Here is a 22,914-nt window from a genome sequence, read left to right as displayed (position 1 = left end):
AGCTCAGAAGACTCAGCTTTGCAGCTCTGGTAGTCTGCAGTGATCAGGAACTGGATCCACATCTCTGTGGGGACCTAGCATTTTTTATTTAATGTGGAACAAAATAAAAACCTTTCACAGTTGCTGTTAAATACAACAAGGTACTTTTTATCCAAAAATGCATAGAAAGTCCAGGTGACTTTCTGGTTTAACACAGTCTTCCCTCCGGTTATCATCACAAGTTTGGACATTCTTATCATTTAAGAACTGCTTTGAGTAAATACGGCCAAATCAAGCAGCTCATCACACAAACTTATGTGACTTAGGAAGGAATTTACTGGAAGAGACTGCCTGTCTGTCTGTATTTTATTGTATGACCAATTAGAGGTGTGCTGTCGACATGGATTTGGACTATGAGTGGCCAAACGTTGTGCACAGAAAACTAAAATCAAATAGAAAATTCCAGTTGAGAGCGCCTCTGCCTCTTCTGACAGATCTGATTTCATTAATTGATATTAATATTTTAATATTATGGGAGCCCCGTAAAACCTCCAGAAGTAAAAAGTTTCCACTTTTACAGAAGATATAGGCTGAAAAGTGCAATGCGTTTAACATAATTACAAAGCTCTCAGATTTAGGCTTGTAACACATTTGATCATGACTGACTGGTCCAAAAAGTGATATTGCATAACTATGCCAGTGTGTTGTTTGGTGGCTCAGAGTCAAATGGATGGCTCAGAAAGTTATCCCAAACGCAGACACACATCTGCACCAGAATAAGGCTTTCAACACCATCCTCAACCAGTTCAAACTGGCAGCTCACTTTTCTCTTTAAGCTCTTTCTGCATTTTTTTTATTAACTCTCTTCCAAAAAAAAAAACTCACATTATGTTATATAAGCAAACTGAATGATAAGTGTTAGACCTTGAGCTGATATTAGGGAACAAGGGAATAAATGGAACAAAGCCTTTATCTCAGAAACCCCCCATGAAAGCCAAGTACAGTACAGAGAAATTACCTCGTAATATACAGCGATATTAGATAATATTTACAGCAAAGAAATGGAAAATAATAGAAGAATATCACAAGAGCATCAGTAAATTATATAAAATACCACAAGCTGGTTAAGCTCACAATAAACTACCATACACAGACTATGAGTCCCTGTTGGAATGTCATCACAACGCTTCTGCTGCGGAATTAACCATATGTCACTCGTATCCCTGATCATGCAACCAGGCTGTTTAATGCCCTTTCCTGCACAAACAGTTTTCACTCTCTCCCTCCCTCTTGGCAGTGGTTCTTCCCGGCAGCACTCAGCATCTCTCCAGCAGCAGACTCAAGGACTTGTGCGCGACCACATCGACGCGCAACAGAAGGCTCCCTCTCTCAATACCGGACCATACACAGCGCACAGGAACAACTTTCACTCACATCATTACGCATGGCTCTGGCGTTGCGCACAACAGCGACTGTAACACCGTCTTGGAAGAAACTGATGGGATTCTAAGTAAAATAAGAGACAGCAACAACAAGCTACAAAAAAAAAAAGACGGTTTAAGGATTTTTCAAGAGATTATTCCCATTGTGCCAATAATGATCTCCGCACGCAGAACAGGATATCCTCTTCGTGCCGTGTAATTATACAGCTATAGGTCTAAATCCGACACGCTATCCGACTTCTCATTTCACACAGAGATGGATCTGTGGGGAGTTTATCTGTTTCATCTCATAAGTTTGGGTAAGTAAGGACTTGTGTTTTCTTTTTAATCGTTTGTCTCTAACACGGTAGGGCAATAGTCCAACCTGCTCTATTAGCCTTTTGATTAAAACAATAAGATCAAATGGATCAAACTTAAGGAGTTTGTCGGTCGTTCCCTCCTTTAGCCTTTTGCCATATGACTGAATGATTATTGCGGGCAACTACAAACTGCTGTATTTCAAATCTTAATGTAAAAAACGTGCTTTTTTCACATTTTTTAAATAGTTAATACTGACTCAAGAACACGGATTTCCAGTCTCAAATGGGCTGAACGGTACAACACTGTCTGATGGACTACGTAAAGAAGCTTACATGCTTTAAGGAGCGTGTGTGTGCGTGAGCGCGCCTGTGCATCCGTGCGTTTTTGTATGTGCGCATAAAAACTGCACACAAACGCTTTTTCCCCCGCTATACGTGTGAATTATATGTTTGGCTTCCTAGTTATGCATTTCTAGCCATTGCAGTACGTCCCATGTCTAAATTTAAGTATATTATAAATGTTTGCATCATATAATATTTATCACCGAGTAATATTCAATAGCGTTTTACTCCTCCACCACACAACATCCCAATCTCAGCCATTTACCTACTCTGTCCATTCAAAGTTGTATAGCAGCTTTATTGTAAACCCTCCAAAAGTGACCATTCTCAGCAGCAGCACATCTGTCATTGCAGTGAGTGTCACTGAGCTACCTGCTCTCCATGTAATTGAATGAAGCTGGAATATTGATTTTTGTGGCAACTATCCACTATCTTGAGAGGAGAGCTGCTTGTTGTTGGCTCTCAGTGCCTCTTTGTCACCATACACAAATGTGTCAATCTCAGTCCTGCTGCCACAGTGCTAACCCACTGAAGACCATGACTACAGGTCCTCATTTGAAGGTCATTATTTTAATTGGCACCAGCTTTCCTGCTCAACAAAGCAGGAAATATGCACTATATCTCACCACTTTATTTATTATTAATATCCTCTTTGGAGTTCTTCATTGGTGAAATGAAAGGAGATGCCAGTAAGGAATGCTGAATGTAAAAGAATCCAGTTTGCTTTTCTTTCTGTCATGACCTTTGATGGTCACTGATGGACATTTACTTGGCAAGACTTGGCTTGTATTTGTTGATCAGACATAGAGGGAGACAGCAACATGCAAATGTGCATGTAATGAATTAAATGTACTGCTCTAATCAGGATAAATCGCAGATCAGACTAATTTTGCTCTAAACCTCATACAGTTTTTTGTGAGGTAGAGATGCTGATTCCTGCCTGTTTAGCGATCTGCCCAAATTAATTAGCCAAGACCAAACAGCAAAAGGTCAGAAACTATGGGCTGTTTTGATGATTCAAGCCATTTATGTGGCATTCTGGGCAGTTTCTGCGACATCCATGGTTTATAAGGACAGAAAGCTGAGCTCACACATTATACAGCTCTCCTAACTGCCCCAGATACCTGCAAGCCAACAGAGAAGCATCTCGAAATAACCACAATTTTGCAGAAAGAGCTCTTCAAGCAAGCATTAGGAGCAATATTTCTCAGCTCGGAATAGCGGCCATTAGAAGTTGAAATTGTTGGATTATTTCTTGGCTTTTGTTGCCTTTTTTGTTGGGTGAAATCATGTTACAAAGATTTCTATGTAGTTTATTATGTTTACTGTTTATGGAATACAATGCCAGACCATGCTCAGTTAAATGCCTGTAAATATTGAGTTCATTTTTGCAAGTATCACAGAGACAGGCCCTGAGGCCTTGTAATCAATGCAGAAACCAAATTTATAGTACAGTAAGGCTTGTGCATCATTCATAACATCTATTTTTATGGTTTCACATGAATACCATACAAATCCCAGTAATGAATACCTTATAGATGAAATGATTAGTTGATTAACTGATTAAGAAAATAAATTAAAGTAGTTTTTAATCACAGAAAAGTGCAAAGCATTCACCACTTGTTCTCAAAATATGATAATTTGCTGCTTTGTCTGTTTAATATCACGGCAAACTGAATATCTTTTGATATTGGGCTTCACAGTCAGAACGAGACTTGTGAAGATGTCACCTTGGGCTGTGGGAATGAGAATCAACCAATATTTTTTACACCCAGCTAGGTTTATTAAAGTTTGCTTATTAGGCTCTCTGGCACGTTGGTCTAAGCTGAGACATGAAACTTGAGCAGTGATGGTGTTACGTCCAGGGCTGCAGGTCCTGAAGAAGACTTTCATCTAGCAGAGGGTCAGTTTATGCATTCAGAGGAGTTGCAGAGTTCAAACTGAATCACTGTTGCCCTCACTGTTATGAAAAATAAAAATGAATCACAGGCAAGTAGCTGATTGTCCAAGCTTTGATCTTATCAGAATGATAAATGTGCAGAGGAACTCATTTTGACAGATCTACACAGGGGCTTGAGATGATATAGAATTAAGCCCAACTGCAAAGTGTGAGTCCTTTTTTTAGTCTAGATAAGCATTTTCCTGCAGTATTAACTTAAAATGGCAAAAGGTGCACCCCAGTCACATCACAACCATTTCATATCAAGTCCCAATTGTAGGACAAGGTGATGGAATTTAATATTGATGGGTCAAACTGAAAGTGTAAGGAATGATCTCTAGTAATGGTTGTAGTGAAAAACTACTAGCAGCCTACAAGGAAATGCAAATTGTTCTTCAAAACTTCTAATAATAAAATCTTTTGTGATTAAGGCCTGTCAGTTTTATTTTCACTGTATAAGATCAACTATTTTTAATCTCCTTCTTCCATCAGAGCTACATTTGAACTGCAACAGTGCCCAGCTATAGCTGGTGATCATGCTATATTTTTTGATTTAATGGTTTTGACATTGTGGGATATGACCTGTGTCTTTAATGGAGACAGATAAGTACTGCCAAGCATGCTATTACCTAGCATATTGGCTGGCCTCTTGCAGGGGATTTGTCATGAATCTCATTTGAAGCGCAGGTAGTACCCAAGGTGAACAGACAACCCATCACATGTTCATGCCTTCCTCATGTGGGACAGATACATCAGTTCTTTAATCCCAGTAAAGTGGTGAGAGGAGACAGTGTTGGGAGTTCTACCTACACATTAATACCACTTTAACACAGAAACCCCATATATGACAGGATGATACATGCATAAGATATGTATTTGAACATTAATACTTGCTGTTGTTGGTTGGGGTTAAATACCTAATCATCTTCGTTCACTTCCATATATATCATTGCTAAACAACACAATTATACAGCACCTCGTATGATTGTGCGTACCTAACAGGCAGTCTGTGCCATTTTGTGCCAACTGGCGTAACTTCTTCAGCAGTTTAAAATTCTCTTGCAGCCTTATGAAAAATGAATGCAACAACTCACTTTCTACAGTCATTTTTAAGCATTTTTGTTACTGAGCAGAGCAAAGTTTTATGTCTGAAGGGGCAAGAAATCATGGTTTCATGGCACTTTGCTTTCACGGGCCCTGCGGTCTCCAAATAAGTTCCAAGAGAGGAACAATTTTACTTTTCTTTTTTATTTCCTAGGGACTGTCCTGGGACAGAATATATTATTTAGGATTGATTGTAGCAAAAATGTAGCCTGGTTGTAGACGTCTGAATTGTCACCTACACGTCAGCAATTCAAATGAATTAACTGAAACAAAATGACAGCTGAGTCTGATTATGAGGCAAGGGAAAATTAAGTGTGCAGTTTTTTTACTCAGTGGTTAGCAGTTCAGCTAAACACAGAAAATATAAGTATACTTTCTAAGTGAAACACAAACTTTTGAAAAGAATATTGAAAAATAAACTTGTATGTGCTCACTGGTGGCCTAACTGTGTTACACATACACAGATGTATCTCAATGACCTCAAACATATTTTTGCCAGTTCTGTTGTGACATTTCTTATAACATATCAGCAACTATATAAACCACCACGCAGTCTCCAATAACTGGGTTAATCTTGAGTGTCTGTCATACAGTCTAAAAAGCGTTAAATAGTAAATATTTAAGTTCTCCTTTAATATGATGCAGTAGAACAGGCAAGGAAACAGAGAAAAAAATACTACGGATTTTAGCATAAATGAGAGCTGCAGTCACGACTTAATGCATCTGTCCTAACAGTTCTTCACTAAACTTTTAAAATAACTGGTTATTAGACCTCAAGAGTCAGTGTTGCATCTCATGAGCCTCATTGTGTACAGGATATAAAATGCTACAAAGGATATGAGTTTTCCATCTAAACCCTATCAATATATTTAAGTAACATTCACTTGCCGGCAGAGCTGGGGGTTAAAAGCTTTAGAGACAGAATGGCTGTTACACTTCTCCCGTGGGTTGTCTCTGTTCTCCAGCCATTGTCAGAGCCCTTAAAAATGCCTTTGTATTTAATTATTGAAATTTTAAAATCTACTGTTGAGCTGGCACATCGCCATTCATCTGATGTCAGTCAGTCTGACGGCTCTGACCTTTAATGGTGACATTATTCAATTTCTCACATTATTATCTGCCTATAATATTAACCTATAATAACTTCAAACAGTACATAAAGTTTGGAGTAAAAGAGCTGCTCACAGTTGAAAAGTCTGAAAGACGGAGGCAAGCAGTGACACTGTCAGAGCCTGCTGGGGGGAGGGTTAAAACCGAAGACATGTCATTGATTAGGCGTGATGTATGTGGGTGAAAAATAAATGAGTCTGAGCTTAAAGACGTAATCCATTATTGTAGTTGAGTGCCTCCAGTTATATCACTGTTCACTCATTACTGAATGTGTGTTACATTTTGAGATTTATGTGATTGAAGGCATTCTGTTGGGAGAAAATGACCAACAACAAGTAATGGGGAAACACAGTATACGACTCCTGTCTATCTTACATTTATGTTAATGTTGTAAGAGGCTTAGTGGCTTAGTGAGAAAATAAAAATAGGATACAGCCTAATTTTGGAGTTACAATAGATGGTAGAAACAGTGAAAGAGCTTACTGTCTATCCACACATCTTTTCATACTTCCATCCTCCATGTCAAACAGTCTTCATGTTGGTAAATATTTTGAAAAATGCTACAAAACCTGGCCCTTTAAGCTCCACGGGTGCTTGGAGATTAGGTATTTAAAGCTGCTACAATCAATATTTTTATATTAACACTGGACCAAATAATTATCTGTATGAGACAGGTCTTCATCGTGGTGACAAACTCACAGATAATTATAGCCAAACTCTGCAGTAGGCAGCAGTTTTCAATGAAAAATAACAAAACAAAAATAAACTCACTGTATGCTATCTGCCCTGCACCAAACAACAGACAGACACAGTTAGCAACTAGCCGATAAACATCGTGGAGCATTTAGCAGCTAAAGAACCAATTATTTTTGGTAGAGACCAAAACTGAGCAGAAGGGAGAGTGAATATTGGACTTACAAAGGCCAGAAACAGACTTTAATGCTAATGTTGCTCTGTGTCTCCTAGATGGGTAAATAAGCAAGTGCATGCCTACACATTTACCAGATCAACTTTTTATGTGATCAAAGATGTGTTTACAACTTGTTTTTGCTGTCCCCAAGTGGCTGGAAAAAAAAAGATCACCTAATCATCAACCGCTCAGCCAGGGATTCAGGTGTGTAGTGCTTAATATGGCCTCAAGCTGAGTTTTGGTAAGCTCATTTCTGTCTAACTCCACACCGCTATTTTTTTTTTCTCTTCTTTTTTTCAAACTTGTATTTTTCGGCATCAACTGATGCTCCCTCTGGAGCCAAAAAAGTCTTTACTCTTTACTTTTCTCACACATCTCAAAACTCAAAACTTTCCAAGAACTGTGACAGTGAAAGACTTTGGTGTGAACATTATTGCCTGCAATTACAAGCTGTGATTACTTCTAGTGCACTCATGCTAATAATGTGTATATAATGATAATATAAACCACAGAGGGTGTATTAAACAGCATGGAGTCTTACAAAAATCGTCTTCCAAAATATGTAATAGAATTTAAATGTTATGAACAAACAACACCCTTCAATGGCTCGTAATGCCAGATTAACATTTTCCTCTCGTTTGCCTTTTCCTCCAGATTTATACATAAGTAAACATTGAAATGCAGGCCATGTAACAGAAACCACTGACAAAGGTTTTGGCAAGAAAACCCCACTGTGGTTAAAATTGGAGGAACAATCTAGCTCATGGTTAAATGCTTTGTTTTTGGAGAAAAACTTGACACTTGGTGGTCGTAAATCAATCTTCCCAACAGTATATTCTGTTTTGCTCAATTTAAATGTGTTACATGAACCGCTGAGAAAGCAGTTCATTTACCTCAATCCACTAGCTGCATTATTGGATGAACAGTTGTGGGTTTAGTGAAAGAAAGCACACTGCATACCAATATAGAATGATGACGCTGTTCTGTTCCTTGCAGATGCTTCAGGATTAACTCATTGAAACATGAGGGATAGACAGGCTATACACTATGTATTCTTAATATCATTCAGTATATGCTTTCACCCAACCCCCTTTCCTTTGGCTGACAAAACATTAGGGTTTTCCCTATCACAAAAAAAGCTTAGGCGCTGTGCCTAAGAGTTTTGCTGAGCGCCTTAAGCCGAATGAATGTAAAATGTATGTGAACGTAGGCGACATATCAGATGAATGTCAAAACAAAAAGTGAGAGTGAGAGGTTTATGCTCATCACTAAGGTAATCAAATAGCTGGTTGGATAGTTGTCTGTACTGTTAATGTGGGATGGTAGTTACAACCATCGACAGACAAACAAGTTGCAAGCCACTGATAAAGTAAGTTCAGTTGTGTTCAGTTATATTGTGGATTTCTGATTTTCACTTAAAAGAAAAAAACTGTTCCAAAATGCTATTGATGGCGTCCTTTGTTCCTTCGTTACCATAACTTATACTAACCATGCAATTACATCCACATATACAAATATTTTCATTAAATCTCAAACATGCTATTTGATGAAATGAATAGACTTTTGACTTTCAGTACAATATGTGTGGCAAGATTTATTTCACAAATATGGCAAGGATAAAAACATTGTGAAAAAATAAAATAAAATAAAATTTCCTTCATGCAATTTCAAACCCGCCAACCACCACCTCTGGGAAACCAGCCAGCACCTAAGCCCTCTGAAAACCTAGGGAAAACCCTGAACATTACGCTCAATTATCATCTTTCAGGTCACGGTCTGAGATATCAGCTTTGATTATCTGCTAAATGTAAGAAGACACCCCGTGTTACTCTGGTTGGTTATGGCTCAAAAGACAGCAAGGTACTACAAACTGACTGTATAACTGTCACTCAGGTGACAGAAAAAAAGCATCAGTGGTAATTATCCTAACTCAAGTGACACTGATATTTCACAAAACGAAATTCCTTTAATCTGCTTAACACATTTGTTGAAAGCTGCTGTTGAAGTTTAGAAATAGAGGGTGAAAATGATACAGTACTTGCGTAAGTAGGGCTCCTGATCAGACTAAAAGCTGCATCTCCCTCTCCATTAGGCCTGTTACGAAATTTAGAAAATGGCTCTGAGGCTACAGCTATACAGTGGGCTTGAGCTCTACTTCCTGCATTCTTGTTGTATTTCTTGGACACTACTAAATCTATTTGGGGTGAGAGAAGTTTCATGAAGATAGATGGAAGCAAATCTTGGAAGAGTACATGCGACAAAGGTCCAATGACATATTTCTCGCTCTCCCTCCTCTAGTTAGCTGACTGTGAAATTAGTATTTTCATTGCAACAATAAGGCCAGCGAGTGGGCATCAGTTATCTGACTCAGATTTACTCAGACTCAAAACACAGATGTAATATCAACAAAAACTTGCCAGACTGCAGTTTTCTAGACTCTGGTGCGATTCAGACAGACTTAATCCTCCTAAAAATGATAAGATTGGCAGATGTGGACTTTTTTGGTCTAAATAACAGTTCTCTCTCTTATTCCAATATAATAACCTTCAGTCAATTTTGAACTCCTTTTTGATTAATATACTGTGCAGTCTCTTTCCTCTTTGACTTGCTGGCATTAATAACCATAGAGCGCAGACAGTGAAGTGACTTTTTGATGAACCAGTCATCTGTCCCGTTTTTTCCCTCCAAACAGAAATGACAGCTGTTGATATTTCACTCCTGTTCCCCTTTTCCAGTTTTCCTGCAGTAAAGAGCGACTGTATAATACAGTGGGCAGCTTTGCATAACAGTATATTCTACTATAGTGGCACTAATTTCTGCTTAAATGAAAGTATTAAAAAAACCTATGAAAATATTTGCAACTTATGGTTCTGTATAATTCTTTCCATAAACATTGGAAAGTCCTGTTATGTCGCCTCAAAAGCTTTCCAGTGTGTTAAAGTCTGGAGCGATGCGAGTCAAAAACTGAAAAAAAAAAAGCTTAGAAAACATTGCTTGCAAATGATGGATGTAGCTGCTTGTGTCATTGTGGTCCCAACACAGGTTTTACGACAGGCAGGATGAATGAGCTCACTAACTGAATTTTTTTGATATCTGTAGCTGTGCATATGCACTATATGTTGTATTATTGCTGTTATTTAATTAAAATGAGTGCAGCCTCAAACTTTATAGTATTTAATTACTGATTCATTTTTTTGTTTACATGCACCAAGTGAGTGCGAGTGAATTACACTGCAGTTCAGCCAGCAAATTGAATAGTTTCTTATCAGCATACCCAGACCAGACCATATACTAGCTGAGCTATGGCACCAAACAGTTTTTCACTAAAATTAATTCGGCTTCTTTTATGCCTAGGAGGAGCTCTTCAGTTAATCAAATCAGTGAAATCAGTTTGTGGCCTCATCGTAGCCACAATAAAAAGGAATGACTGGAAATGCTTGTTTGCATGGCATAAATTGAATTATTGTCTAGACTGAGAAATATGACATACAGGAAATGGCAGAGTGGCAACAAGATCGTAACCTAGCAGCAACTGTCCTCACTCTATCCCACGTCACTCGCATTAGTAGTACTGTTGTTACTTCTGTAAAGCCTTTGGGGAGAAGAAACATCAGTCAAATCAAGCTTATTATATCAGAACAGCACACCTTTAGGGTGACCAGCATAACAACTAAATCAGTCAAAGAAAGTCCACCAAAACAAATGCATACACATATAGCAATTTAGCCAGGATTTCCGTCCGTTTTCTGAGGATAGACAAAAAAAGTCTGCATAACAAGAAGAGCCAGCCTATAAAAATATACAATTCAGGGGTCTTTATTAGTACTGATAAAGGCCACTTATTGGTCTCAATGCTTCAGCAGATCCATTGTCGGTGGTTACAACTGACTTGGCTGATTTTTTTTTTACTTCAAGTTTATTTTGCTGTTGTGAACTTCACCAGCTCTGCAGTACAAGCTATACACAAGGCTTTTCTCTATTTGTCATATCTTTTTTTATAGTTCTAAATATATGGTACACTGACCAATTGATTTGCACTGTCTCCTCTCAGCGAGAGTCCTGGGTTTCAATCTTAGCCTTGTTTCTTTCAACATGGAGTTTGTGTGTTCTTCCTTCTCTTCTTTCATTTACTCCCCCAATCCAAAAACATACAGGACAAGTGAACTGGAAACTACATTCCCCCTGATGCCTGAAAGGAAACATGCTTGCCTGTACTGTGTGCATCAGCCCTCTGAACTGTCCCAATACTGTCTTTCAAGTTTGAGCTTGTTTTAATCATCCTTAATGAGATTAATAAAAACACAGAGGTCAGTAAAATGACATGAACAAGAGAATAAACAACTGTTAACCAAACCAACCAAAAATATTAACTGTGTACATTTGCCAACCCAAGTCATGGGTAACAATGTCTGTCCACATAAACGTTATGTGGCATTACACCCCAAGTGGTTTTAAGATTTTTCACAGCAGAAGTATAAGCACTGCAATAGCTGGCTTCGCCCTCTAATGCCCTCCCCTATCCACAAAATGGCACTAATTAGGCAGTTAACCAGTTGTCAATTGACAGAAAGTAATTTATTAAGTTAACGTCAACAGGTTGCAGCTGTGAAGATTTGCTGCTTTTGTTCATGTCACATGAAAGTCAGCTGAATGTCTGACTTCATCTGACTTTTTACAAACTGTTTAAAGGTATAGTCTGTGATTCTAATCTAATAAACTTCTTCTCAATTCACTATGATAGGAATGAAACGTAAATAGTATAGATAGATATTACCTTCTAAATCTGAAATCTAAATCATAGAGATATAAACCTGTCATGTTATTTTTTGAAAATAATCATTAGTTGTGTCCCGATGCTATACTGACTAATAAACTAATGGGCACTACGCTGACCTCAGCACCCTCCTATGTGCGACAAAATTGTTAACTATCAAGTCACCAATGCTTAGCTGCAATGATTGACTAATGATGGAAATCTTGATTTTCTTAGGACGTTTTTAATATTTAATTTGAGAGATGATTAAATTCTCTTTGGATTGACTATAGACTGGAATGTCTGTTATTGCAATAAGCTGATTCATCTGATCAATGAAAAGGACTCTAAAGATCACTGATTGTGCCTTGGTCTCTACATTGAACATATACATATTCTGTACATTTTGTTCCACCAAAAAGCTTCCTGCGGTGATTAGCGAACTTGCGTTCTGCTGTGTAACCTTATAAAGCAGAGATTATAGAGGATGGACTGAGTGCTGCTCAATTCCTCCAGTGTTCCAGGAAAGGAAACACACCATTACCAAGGCAGCAGACAGGAACCGGCTGGAGGGCACCTGTCTGTGTGAAATGCACTGGATTTACAGCATCTGCTCCATACAGGAGAGGATGCCACCTCCGTTCACCACTACTTGATTAAATATTTTAGACACAGAGAATGACTCAGCCAACAAATTGCAAGCTGTGTGCGCAGAAGATCTCCATCTCACTTCCATGATACTCGTATCTGAGGAAGACACGTTATTAACAGAGGTTTTGCTACACATTAACATGTGGTTTGGAAACCTCAGAGAGAATGTTATACATTCACAACTTTCTTTGACCTAGCAGTACTTCATGTGTCTTATTAATGACGAGTCAAAGGCCTAGTTTGTGGAGGCCTTTTACTCTTGTCACCACCCCATAGATCCAAATCCCTTCCCTCTCCATGCCTTGTTAGGCCTTAATTAATTGGATCAAGAGAATGGCACTAAGCGTTTGACAGCTCTCTGTGAGTGATAACTGTGAAACCAGAGCCACATTCCCATGGACATGCCCCTGGAGAAGAATCACTCCATATTAGGTCCATTGACTCTCTGCCACACACTTCCTGGGGGATTCAACATTGCTGCTGCGATAAGATGCAGAGAGACCCTGCTTTGAAAGCTGTGGTACTGTGCGCCATGGTAAATTTATCTTCAAAATGGTTAGCATGATTTATAAACATGTACAGTATGTGCTCAGAAATATAAAAATAGAACATGACACTTTTAACACATACACTGGGGTCCAAAAGTTTCAGATCATTCATGGGAAAGTGGTCTCAGACTCAAGAAGATTTTTATCCTTCAATCTCCATTTCTAATACAACTTGTAATCTACATTTTTTCATTAATTAAACATTCATTGTATTTACATTCCTGCATTTACATACACAAGTAGCCTCCGATTTTGCCTTAAATTACATGCATTTGTAATTGTAATTAAAATAAACTATATTTTTTCATGTCAATGCCAGTTATGTAATGGTGCTGTTATGACATCAATTTGACTATTTGACTGCACGCCTCATACATGAAACAAAGGCTCCACGCCATAACTCTAGATGATGCACTGACGCTTAGCCATGACTGTCACACACAGGTAAGGTAAGCAGTGTGGCACCAGCACAGTGGTTTTCATTGTTATTGGCATAATCTGCCATTCCCATGTTGAATTCAAAATTCCTTCATGCACCCAAGTGATTCACAGGAAACGATGCATGTATGCAATCCAGGGTAATTTTATCTCATTGATATCAGCCTTGCTGTTTATTATCTTTACACAGTATCAGAACTGTATTAAGTAACTGCTGTTGCAAATAGAACATTTCCTACTGCTGCCTCACACTGATGGTGTCAAACTGTTCAAACACGGGGTGGCTTTTTATAGTGACAAAACCATACAAAATGCTAACCACAATCTTTAAGAATGAAAGCAGATGCAGATTTAATTCTTTTTTTTTTGTCAGTGTCATTTTTTACAACTTCAAAGCTACATTAACGTCTTTTATTATTCAAATATAAGTTTAACTATGCATATTTTTCCCATTTTATGTACTTAATTTTACCTATCATAAGTAGTTGTTCACATGAATAATAATTACTCTGTTAGACACAAATAACATTAAAAAGTTCTGTAAAATGAAAAGGAGAAAACTTTCTGAATGGTGGTTGTGTTGATGTCCTGTGACTCCTGAGCAATGAGCCATATTATAGAAGGTCTACATTCTGTCTGATGGCCTATAAGCCAGGGGAAGAAATATACAGTCAGACCCATTGCTCATATGTTGAAAAAGATTTGAAGGGTCTGGGGCTGTGATCTCATGTGTGGAAGTTTCTTTGGCCAAATGACCTGCTAATTAAAGCTGCAAAAAAGCCCAGTGGAAGGTAGAGATGCCGGGAAGTCTCTGCTCCAAGATTTCTGCAGCATTGTTATTGCTTTTGAGATGTTGATCCATTGCCCTGCAGTTCTCATGGTCTGCATCGTAATGAGACCCAGCTTGATATCTTTTACAGCATTACACGTTCAGCCTACGGAAAAGGAAAGGGGCGTTTGAGCCAGGTTGAGAAGGGGAGGGAGGAGGACGAGGGTGTCTGTATGGGTTTGCGGAACAAGCTGCTGTCTGATATTATTACCTGCCTCTGTACTTTTGTACATGCCCTTTCTAACCTGAGAGGAACATCTGTTTGAGGTTACAGAAACAACATATGGGGATGTTGTACAAAACAAAAGGTCATGTAAAAGCTGATGTTGCTCTCTTCAAGTCATTACAAGGCCACAGTTTTTTTTAAGCCTGGCCTTAGGAAACAAAGGTCGTTTCAGGATTAATATCCTGCCCCAAAATATTTTTTGAATGCTGTTCAAAAGGCTATCAGACAAGACAAGGCAAGGATTATACACTGAATTTCTTGAACTAATTGCAATCTGAAGAACTGCCGGTACATGTGTAAGTCTCTTGACAAAACTAATTTGGATGTATTTTATGGTATTTCATGTGATGAAATTCTAACAGACCAACCTTTTGGGAAATGACACCACTGAAGTCAGCATGACATTTTAAAGTGTGAATATTGTAGATTTAGAAAAAAAAAAATCCTAATTACTATTCTCAGCCCACAGATCTTATGTGCTTCATTTCTCCTGTGAATATTTTTAGTCACATTATCACTGTTTTCAGTTCTATCTTTACAAGGTATATAGTTATAGTTTAGCCTTCCTTGAGTTTGGACTATCATTGGAAAAGTGTGTTTTTTTTTAATTGAGCAGGTTAATCACATTAATGTTCCTATATACATTCATTTTTTAACAGATTAACACACCAGGAATCCTTGAACAGGCTGTTGGGAAGTGACACACATTGCATTCATTATGAGCTAGCCTTGACAGTCTTGGTATTCAGGGACAGAGGAAAGTAAGGAAAGCGAACTATGTGATTATCATACAAATGGTAATGTATCACACAATGAAATCGAACCATGTAACCTTCTGTTGTTGAACAGTTCCATAGGCTTTATCCAAGTACAACAGCAAGTACGATGCATTGTAATGACAAAGAGAGAAAGGCCATCTTAATTTCTCTTTGCTCCCTATTACTTATATTTTGTCTTTTTTCCATCATTGTCTCCCCTCTGCAGTGTTGTTCCATGCACTTCACTGCTAAACCATAAATTACACAGAAATACATGTGCATTAAATAATTTATGGACATGAAATGTAATTAACTATTTAAATAAATAAGTAAAATTTCAGTTTCACATCTCTATCTATATGTATGCTTCCTCTCTCTCACCAACACTTACATGTTTTCTACTTTTTTGTCCTGTTCTCTCTCTCATTTCGTCTTTTGTTTTCATTTCTTCATCTTTTTTTCAGCAGTTTGTTTAAATGACATTTAAAAGCTGGTATCATTAAATCAATTTCCTTCTGTGATAGAAAAGCCAGTTCACCAAAGCAGCGTCTGGCTCGCATCGAATCCTGATCAGGGGGAAAGTCAGCTGGATGTATTTTTCCCCACCCTGCAATCTCATTTCAAAATGTTCTTGTAATGATATTTTCAGTGTTACTCAACACTTGAAGGCATCTGGACATTGGGATAATGGAAGCTTACGTTATGGCCACTGGCTATTTCAGCTTTGTTTCACAGAAGTCGCGTTTTCTTAGAATCAGTTTAGCTTGGAAGTTTGGCTCTAAACACTACTATACCCATGAGCCTCAGCTGTTACTATGAAGAAGATGCGAATCAGAGGCAAATCAGAGTAGTAGAGAATTCTAAATTCTGCTTTGTTGGCACCATGGTTGCCAACTTAACCTGAAACTGATTTTGTTTATGTGGTAGTTTTTTAGCATCTGCCTGAACGGTGTCTATGCAAAAAATGAATGTGACTTTTAATTCTGGAGCCAGAGGAGCTCAAAATAGTACATTTTGATCTAAACTCTATTCAGACTGACCACTGACACCTATGTTAATCTGACAGGGTTACAAGAAAGTGGGGGGACACACAGATAATATAGGATATATCAACCAGTGGTGATGTAATATGGCAATGATGAGGAGATATTTGTTGTTACATACTTCCAGTTTTCTGGCAGTACTTTTCTCCAAAACCACTTTTGGCTACTTTAGTTATTGCTACAAGACACGGTAGTAACAGAATAAGTATATGTTATGATGAAAAATCTTGTTCATGGCCCTTTTTGTTGAAAGGCTGGAGTGTGAAATTTTGATTACAGTCCACCATTATGGAGGCCAAAACATGTCAGGAAAAGGACTCGGATGAAAGTAACTGGAATGATGTTGGAATTACAGCACCCGAGATGTACTTGTCACATTTTGGGTTTGCGCAGAGCTTGTCATATTCATTTTGTCGTTTTAGAAACACACAGCTTGTTAGTCTGTCTCTGAACAGTTTAGATTCTTTATCACCACCTTTACAGAAACACAGCAAACATGGTTAATGAAGCCACTTATTCAATTATGCTTTAGCTTTAGTCATGTTTGGCCCTGCAAGCTATAATCCAGGCAGTCTGTTTGACTGAGTAACTATGAATTTCAGAGCTGAAATTAATTAGGACATTGTTATGGTTTATTGCCAGTGGAAGTTAAATTGAAGTGACTGAAAAAGAAAATTGTAATCATTTCGTGCACAGTATTGCTTTTGTTCTACAAACTGTGACAGAAATGCCTAATGGGTTTTTTGTCTGAATAACGGATAACTGTTTCAGTGAGACTCAGCGTTTCTTTTTACAACAAACATGAACAGAGAATAAAGCTGTGTAAGTTACTGTCAAAAAGCAATATTCACCAGAAGATTTAACTGTTTATTTATTTTCAAATCTGCTTTATTTATTTTATGCTCTGTTCTCTTCCATTGTTCTTATTTTGAATATTACATGACAACAGAGCATAAAATAATCTGGAAAATGATCCTAAATCATATCTTGTGCCACTAAAATGCACAACAAATAATTTTATAACTACACATCATGTTAGGAATTATTCCTGTGATATGCTAATGAGGAGAGGAAAATGTTGAGGCTTCACTGTCATCCTATCCTATGAGTATTTCTAGTATTCTTTAAGACTTTGTACAACACGTCAGCATCTAAGTGTAAGTGACTGACAGCTCTGAAGATGACAAACAGGTGCCCATGTTTCAGATCCTTGAGGAATAACTTTCACAAATACTTTGCCATCACACTCAGAAGTCCCATAATGCCAAACAGCCCCGTTTTGAAACACACTGAAGCACTAGTCAGAAAAGATTTTACAAGAAATTGCTTGTTGAGCAGTGGCGGGTGTCAGACTTGTTCTAACTTTTATACTCAAGCCTGTGTTGACTGAGGACTTATGTTCCTTTTGATCTCCAGGCCATGCCTTTTGGTTTCTTTGGTCCCTTTGTGACCTTTCATTTGAGGCTTTAAAACAGTGGATCACAAAGGAGCCAAAAGAAGTCATGTATCTGAGCTACTGCAGATCACTGTTATAGTCCCATGGGTCCTGCATGATTGACAGAGTCCTCCACTCCACTCCTACCTTAATAGGCCAACATCTGTTCATGCCGGCCCACTTATTTTTCCACTTCTTGTCATCTACTGCTGGTTCTAGGTGAATGATAATTTCCCTGCGCTCAGATTATTTTACAACGAGGTTTGAGTGTGTGTAAAGACACCAATTACAGATCATGGAGCCAAATGGAGACACAAAATCAAACTTGCTTGCTACTTGCTTGCAACACATTTAAATAATGTACAGCTAAAAGAGACAAGGCTATTGTTTCACATCACCAGTGTAGTGTGCATCTGGACCCATAAAACTGAAAAACACAGCAAAAGCCTCCAGATTTATGACCTTAAAACACAATGCACTATGGAAATTGCCATGTTGCAGCTCTTTATCTCAATGGAGGCAAGTGGAGGCAATCAGCTGAAAAGCCCTATCTCAAGATTCACGTGTAAGCTGCTCTCATTGCGGCTGCTTTGCAACACAACAGACGGGTCTCAAGGACTGGGAGCATGCTGGGAGTCTGAGCAACACAGAGGACTCTGCTGCTAGAGTCTCATCAGTAAAAGTGCCCATCAATCACTGTGCTGGAATGTGTGGCCCCTCCCCGACCTGTAATGACTTCTGAGTGACAGCCACAGCTGGCAAGTATTATGGCCCTGCCACAACATCAGACCTGACAGAAGGTTAACACTTCATCACTTTGGTAAGGCAACCCTTAACACTGTTACTGCTCTGTAAATACAGACAGGTGACAAATTAAAGGAACAACCAACATAAAGTGTCTTAGTAAGGTGCTGGGCCACCAGAACAGCCTCAGTGTGCTGTGGCTTTGATTCTACAAATCTCTGGAACTCTACTGGAGTGATGAACACCATTCATCCAGAAGATATTCCCTCATTTGGTGTTTTGATAATGGTGGTGGAGAGCACTGTCTTAACTAATCGGCCAAAAGCCTCCCATATGTGTTCAACTGGGTTGAGATCTGGTGACTGTGAGGGCAAAGGATGATTCACATCACTTTCACACTCATCAAACCATTCAGTGACCCTCATACCCTATAGATGGGGAAACTGTCATTCTGAAAGAGACCACTCACACCAGGATAGAAATGTTTCATCAGAGGATAAAATCTTTGTCTTGATTTATAATGACCCTTCCCTTTAAGGGGAAAAGTGGACACAAACCATGCCTGCAGAACGCCCCCCCCCCCCCCCCCCCCACAGCATAACAGAGCCACCAGCACCCCCTCACTGTGAGGGTCAAGCATTCAGGCCTGTACCATTCTCTTGGTGTTTGCCACACATGCACACACCCCCTTTTCGAGAATATGGTGAAGGATGACTCATCTGACCGTATCACTTTTTTTCCACATCTTTGTCGACCAGGGGCTCTGGTTTCTGCACCACTGAACTCTCAAATGTGCATTCATCTTTGTAATGAGGGGTTTATGCACTGCAACCCTACTGTAATATCCCTCTCTATGATTGTCAACAGACTGTTCTCGCTGACACAGTCTAATCACATCCTGCATTGACATTCTCAGTCACCTGAGGAAGAGTTGTTTATCTGTTTTCCCTTACACACTGCACTGTAACGCATGAGCATTGTGGTCATCAAATGTGCGCTGTCAACCACAATTTCTGGCCCTATTTACTGTAGATTTTCCCAAAGATCTAAATGCAGATGTCACTTTAGTCAGTGTTCCTATTGAAACACAAGCCAGCTGAGCAGTCACTGTGATTCACGGTTGTTTAGATCTTTTCCTCTTGCCATTTTTATACAAAATGAGAATCAACGGGGCCTGCTCAGCATGTTTACACATGCCACAGAGCATGACTGGATGTTAATTGCTTAGTTGTACCATGCAGCGCACCTGCGTCAAAACATCTGCATTCGCCATGCACTCATTTGTGCAGGTTTTTCCTTTAACTTGTCATCCATTTATACTTTCTTCTGATTCAAAAGAGAATTTATCCTAAGTGTAACCTGCAGCTTCCTGATTCAGGATTTGATAGAAGGCGAAGAGAAGTTTTGAAAATGTCGGCTATTATTTCCATATTTAAACGATATCACGCCTCCCCATCTTTATGACAGTCAGTTTTTCAGTCCATCTTCCACTGTGGCTGTTCTGATCAGTTATAAACAGTTTTGATCAATGTGGTCAGACAACATGTCCTACCAACTAATTCTGACAAATCATAAACTAGCCCTTACCGCTTTCTATTTATGAAAGGTGTAAGTGCAAGCTAAAGCAGGGTGTTAGGTTGCTCTTTAAAATGAAGGACTGTTTCAAAAAATTACTGAGAATTCTCAGTGGTAAATCTGCCATGGCTGTAAACGGCATATGCACAGTGCTGGAGCAGAAGCAGTAATTAACCTGTTGCTATCAACAGGTTTTCAGATGACAGTACACGTCTAGTCATAGTGAAGACGAGATGATTAATAGCAATGTTAACAAGGTTGTTCTCTGTTTACTCTGTTTATATGGCATTCTAGTCTTTTTTATATAACCACAGCTGATTTTGCAGTGTGTGAGAGACGTTTTTTAATGAATCGGGATCAGTATTTGCCTGAGTTCTGCACCCTGTATTTGAGAAGAAGATCTATCATTTGCATGCCCTGGTGGCTGGCTTGGGTCCTGTTTAGTGCCGCAGACAGCCAGCACTTAGTTTCACACAGGGAGAAAAACATGATGTGTCACGCTCTGCCCCTCTGCAAAGGAAGGACGATATGCTGATAAGTTAATTGCAACCATTACATACCAATAGTCGATGCACTCATAATGTCACAATTTCCAAGTGAAGATAAAGCAGTCTTTGTTGTGTGACATTGGGATTGAACTTGACAGGTCTTCGCACAGACATACAAATTGGAATGCACACACACACACACACACCAACAGAACTTCATTCCTTCAGTCTTGCCCCTAAATAATCATAGCCTTTATCATAGCCTTTATTTTAGTCACATCTGGGAAAATGAATTAAATTTTACTTTTCGGAGTCAGTCTGATGGAAACTGTTCTGCATATCAAAAGAAAACCTTTCATAATTTCCTTTCTCATTAACAGTAACAAGTTGCAGCTTCCATATAAATGTTAGACACTGTCTGTTCAGTTATGACAGAAATACAGTCCCCCTCTAGTAAATCAGTCAGGTATGAAGAAGTACAGACATCTACAATAATACCAACTTTCAATAAAAGTGTTTAGCCACATTTCCATTTGATATTTGCTTGAAGCGTTTTTCTGTCTCTCTAACAAACACAGAATATGAGTTATTCTGTTAATGAACCGCAGGATGCCTCCCCACTTGCTAAATATAAAAACACATCTTAGTCTTGCGATTTGGCCTTCTGTCAACACTAAGCAACCATTTTCCATCATATTTCTGTAAACTGAGCTTTTTGAAAAGCAGAGAGAATAAATCTGAAAACAATGGCAACATGTTTGCTGTGGACGAGGAAAGTGGAGATTCAGGAAGAATTGTTAAAAGCTGCTGAGACAGTCGACTGCTTTTTAGCAAACCAGCTTTCTCATTTTTAACCCTCTCTGTGGACACTTACATTAAATGTCAAAATGGCCGATCACACAATACAAGTGTTGTCATAAACCTGTCTCTGTCTGTGTGCCTGTGCCATCAGACAACTTTACAATCAAGAAACAGTGATTAGATCAATACCTCAATTACTATCCACCTTGGGTAAGATGTAAAAGTGGGACTGGATTAACTATTTAAGGAACAAGAATTAAATTATGAGTTTGATCATATTATAAACACAGTAAAACACACTCTTCTATATGCCAACAGCAAAAGGAGGAGGAGAAGAGATTTTGTTGTGTTCTTATTGTTTTGCTGTTGTCAGTGTGGAGGAAGATCTTTAAGAAAACCATGTAAAAGCAATAGTGTGATTGGACGATGCTCTCACATTTGAATATCAACGTTGTTTAGTTTTAGCTGGCTTAGTGTGTAGACTCATATAACCCCAAGAGGAAGGCCTGTGTGAAGATGCTAATCCACCCACCTAAGCCTCCAGAGATGGTCTTAATTGTTGCTACTTGTTATTTATGTCAGTTTTGTCCTACTGTGTCTACATGTCTTCTTTTTTTCAGTCTCAGTGGGGGGAGAGGACTGTTTTCTGTCAGAGTTGAGATCTGATACCTATTAGCCCCAGCAAAATGACTATGACAGCATATGATCACTGTTCCAGGTAGCAAATTGTCTGCCACTAATTATGGATTTCCAGTGGAGTGAGCCTACAGTATTCCAACAGAGTCTTTGTCCTTTAGTCTTTCTTATGGCTCAATAGGAACAAAACAGGCTGTGGATTTGTAGCTGTGTTTGTGTCTGTGTGTCAGCAGGTGGGTGGTGTTCAGTTTGTTTGAATTTTGGCTGTTGGCCCAGGGTTTTAAGACTATTTCATCCTGCCAGTGATTCAGTGTAAGCCTCAGGTGGTTCAGAAAGCCTTTAGAAACCACCTGAGGAAGAACAGTTAAGGCTTTTGCAGAAAACATACACATTGTTGGAGTACTGCGACTGATATTTTCAGGCAGCCTCTTTGCAGGTTTGGTCAAATTTCAGTATTTATGCTGATGCAGCATCTGGTAATGAAACTTGATGTTTTTGCCTGGTACATGGCAAACGTTATACCTGCTAAACATCAGCAAGCTTCCGAGCCAGATCTGTAGGTTCTTCCCCTACCTATCCATAGTTATGGGTGGAGAAAAATAAACAATTCCCTTAAGTATCGCAATTCTTTTTTTTTTATTTTTAAGATTCTTTAATTGACATACTGTTGTTGGCAATAATTTTGATAGCAATCGGGCTGCTCTAATAAAATTTGGAGGGACTGACGTGATGTGTGATTGTTTTTGGAGATATGACTTATGATATACATTGTCTCCTGATGTTAAAGAAAAACTGCAATAATTGTAATATCAAATCGTAAGACTTCTAGAATCACTATACTTAAAAATCGCTATATATATTTTG

At 38.7% G+C, this 22,914-nt stretch overlaps 1 protein-coding gene across 1 annotated transcript in view; it reads left to right on the top strand.

Moving 5' to 3' along the window:
- Positions 1–1,380: 1,380 nt before the first annotated feature.
- gfra4b (GDNF family receptor alpha 4b) overlaps positions 1,381–22,914 on the top strand; it is a 38,671-nt gene continuing 17,137 nt past the window's right edge. The window contains exon 1 of the mRNA XM_041048215.1: positions 1,381–1,720. Coding sequence (XP_040904149.1) covers positions 1,678–1,720 — 43 coding nt within the window. The 5' untranslated portion in view covers positions 1,381–1,677. The remainder of the gene's footprint in view (positions 1,721–22,914) is intronic.

Source organism: Toxotes jaculatrix, chromosome 10, assembly GCF_017976425.1.
Source record: "Toxotes jaculatrix isolate fToxJac2 chromosome 10, fToxJac2.pri, whole genome shotgun sequence".
In the NCBI taxonomy this organism is placed as follows: Eukaryota; Metazoa; Chordata; class Actinopteri; family Toxotidae; genus Toxotes; species Toxotes jaculatrix.
The sequence above is the reverse complement of the archived record's forward strand: the minus strand, read 5'-3'. Positions and strand labels throughout refer to the sequence as shown.